The sequence below is a fragment of the Aedes aegypti genome, unplaced genomic scaffold (genome assembly GCF_002204515.2).
Source record: "Aedes aegypti strain LVP_AGWG unplaced genomic scaffold, AaegL5.0 Primary Assembly AGWG_AaegL5_hic_scaff_1065_PBJ_arrow, whole genome shotgun sequence".
NCBI classification, from domain to species: Eukaryota; Metazoa; Arthropoda; class Insecta; order Diptera; family Culicidae; genus Aedes; species Aedes aegypti.
The window spans coordinates 17,024-19,799 of NW_018734478.1; the positions used below are offsets into that span (position 1 = coordinate 17,024).

Genomic DNA, 2,776 nt, shown 5'->3' on the forward strand with positions numbered 1-2,776 from the left:
TGAATAATGATCATCATGACCAATCGATGAAATTTTAAGAGCAAGGCTCTCAAAGCAAATGTGTCCCTGCTTTTGGATATCTTATTTATGTTTTTTCATCGACAGAGTACATATTTGTATCCGCAGGCTAAGCTATCTAGCATGTGCTCTCATGTAGTGCGGATTTTTCAAACAGTCCACCATTCACGTAACAAGCATGTTGTCTTGGGTGTTCCACCAATCACAATGTTCAGTACTATTAAGTATCGAGTAGAAAACATAATGTGAAGTCAGGTGTGAAGGTGTCGCACGTCGCGACGTTAGTCGTGTTTCCCTTTTCATGCTCGATCCAGCACCTGTAGGAATGAAATCTCTACTTGCAATGCATAAAACCCAAACTACGTGGATGTAATTGAAGAAAGAAAACAATCCAATTAGGAACCGGACGTTAATTTATATCTATTTAGGTAAAAATGGTTTTCTATTACAGTTTTGTTCTGTTGCTCATACATGTTTTTGCATATACAATCTTTGGCTAGCATACTCGTTTGCGTATCTCGATAGCGGATTCTGACCGAAGATTAGTCGCACCACCTCGATAATGGTAACTGCTTTCGTTATAAACGCTTATCATAAACAACTATCTTTCTCCTGATTGAAAAAGCACTGCAACGCTATCTAATAACTCCCACTGCAATGCATCGATTAGGTAGAATCAATTGTCTAACACATGCAGAATTTTACCGATTCGTGGTAATCGGTTTCACGCTTCACGTAACCGGAGTGCCTTCCTCTATCGGGTGTATCGAACAGAATTTGATACGGCCACTCACGATGAATAACAGGCCCAATGTCGCCGTTCAGTATCGTTATCAGTTCATCCAAATAGCGGACGTCGTCAAGGTCATCGGAGAGTTTCTTGGTATCCGCCAAAAGGCGATTGGTGGTTGCCTCCAGTGACTGAAAAGAAATCACAATTATTTTTGAAATTTATACTAGCTGTTAAGGTCCCTTACCAAAATATCGTTATGCACCTCAACCGATTTATACATGAGCGAGTGGATGTTGGTGTCCAACTTGCCAATCTCCTCTATTTTATCGGAAATGTCCTCAATCATACTGGACGTCGTAGAACTATAACTAGTTTGCCCGGAAAAACTGCCCGAATCGTAACCACCCGCATTTTCCGTCGATAATTGTGTAGTTGAAAACGAGTTCAGAGATGTTGGATTCCAGCAGACCGAAGCTTTGGTATCGCTCGTTCCGTCGATCTAGGCTGGATTTACTGCGATGTCCGCAACGGTTGTCGTTGTTCGGCCGAAGGTGAAAGATATGATGGCTGTGGTTGTGGTCGCTTTCCACTTCGCGACACTCACTATGTGCTCTGAGTCTGTGAACAACTGTCGGCGTATACCTCATCGTCGCTGGACACTCCGGAGTCTGGCACGTAACCGTTCCCGGGAGTTTCGACTTGGACTTCGGCTGGTGAAAGGAGATGTTCGTAGCAGCCCGCAACAGCAGTCCACGTTCAGGTTCAGAGTGTTTGATATCCTGTCCGCTCAAGTTCTTCCGTACAAGGTGAGAGCGTTTTCTTCGTCCACCGATAGGGTTATCTCTAGTTTTGGGTGTTCCATCTGAGGCGAAAGAAAGTGAAGCAAAGACTAAATTATATATGAGTGGAAAAAATTGATGTGAATTCGTTTTATTTCAATTTTGAATCCCTCTTGACGTAATCGCTTATCGTACTTATCGATTTCAATATTTTATTTTTAAAGGGGTAAAGTGCGCCAGAAAATAACGTTAAAATGTTTTTTTCTTTTGGGATTTCGTCACATGAATTAACTTACAAATACTGAAAAGAGTAGTCAAATTCATTAAGCCAAATCATTGAATCTGGGTGAAAGCTAAATGTATAAGTCATCGAGTCGGAATGCGTCATTTAAATTATATTCTACAATAAAAAATATGTTTTTGATTCCATGTGTGCAAGAATATACATTGATAGAAAAGACTACATATGGTCAAAATATTAAATAATCGCATTTTACCCCAAAGTCAAAGAGTGGGATAGATAAGAATTGATTTTTTTTTCGACTTACGTAAAGTTGTCGTTTTATTTCTTGGAAATGTATTTCTGGCTCTTCAGTGCATTTCAGTTATTCCCAGAAAAGGTAATACCTTGACAAATCTATAGAGAATTCATAAGAAGAGTAAGTTTGCTGAATTCTCTTACGTCTTTTGCGTACCATTTTTGATACCTTTGAATTTGTATGATTTTTTACCTACCACTGAATAAACATTTCTCTTGGATCAGTAAAAAGTTTTTCGCTACGGGAGCGCTAGAGGCGCCACAGTAGTTAAAAAGAAACGGCCAAATTCTAAGTGGAAAATACTATAGAATAAATTCTTGGAGGTGTGCTCAGAAGAATTTCTGAACGTTTTTTTTACGAATTCTTACAATTCCTTACTTTTTGGAATTTAAGAGAAGTTTCTAAAGAAATCCTTGGAAAGATTTTTGCATGGAACAATTCATGGAAGCATTCCAGAACAAATATCAGGAGGTGTTGAACAAAACAATTTTTGTGATAACTGCAAGCATTGTGGCAAAATAGTTAGATGAAAATGATTTTGGGTAGATTTTCTGGAAGCATTCAAGAGGAATTTAATATTACGAAACATCGAAAAATTCTTGGGTCATTGGAGCATTTATAAGACAAATACTTGGAGGAATTCTTAGTGAAATTTTTGGAGTAGTTTCTGAAGGGATCTCATTTACACCAAACTTGACTATGCTTCC

The 2,776-nt window shown here is 38.8% G+C and overlaps 1 protein-coding gene and 1 long non-coding RNA gene across 2 annotated transcripts; both read right to left on the reverse strand.

The window, feature by feature from the left end:
* Nucleotides 1-702: 702 nt before the first annotated feature.
* On the reverse strand, nucleotides 703-1,160 carry LOC110680219. The gene is made up of 2 exons (XM_021856033.1): nucleotides 996-1,160; nucleotides 703-939 (listed from the first exon to the last, which is right to left on the reverse strand). Exons 1-2 carry the CDS (start codon nucleotides 1,095-1,097, stop codon nucleotides 703-705), a joined length of 339 nt encoding a protein of 112 aa, XP_021711725.1. The 5' UTR covers nucleotides 1,098-1,160.
* Nucleotides 1,161-1,549: 389 nt separating this feature from the next.
* On the reverse strand, nucleotides 1,550-2,547 carry LOC110680218. Its single transcript, XR_002502794.1, has 3 exons — nucleotides 2,266-2,547; nucleotides 2,079-2,167; nucleotides 1,550-1,613 (listed from the first exon to the last, which is right to left on the reverse strand). It is a non-coding gene; the product is annotated as an uncharacterized LOC110680218 (long non-coding RNA).
* Nucleotides 2,548-2,776: the final 229 nt, after the last annotated feature.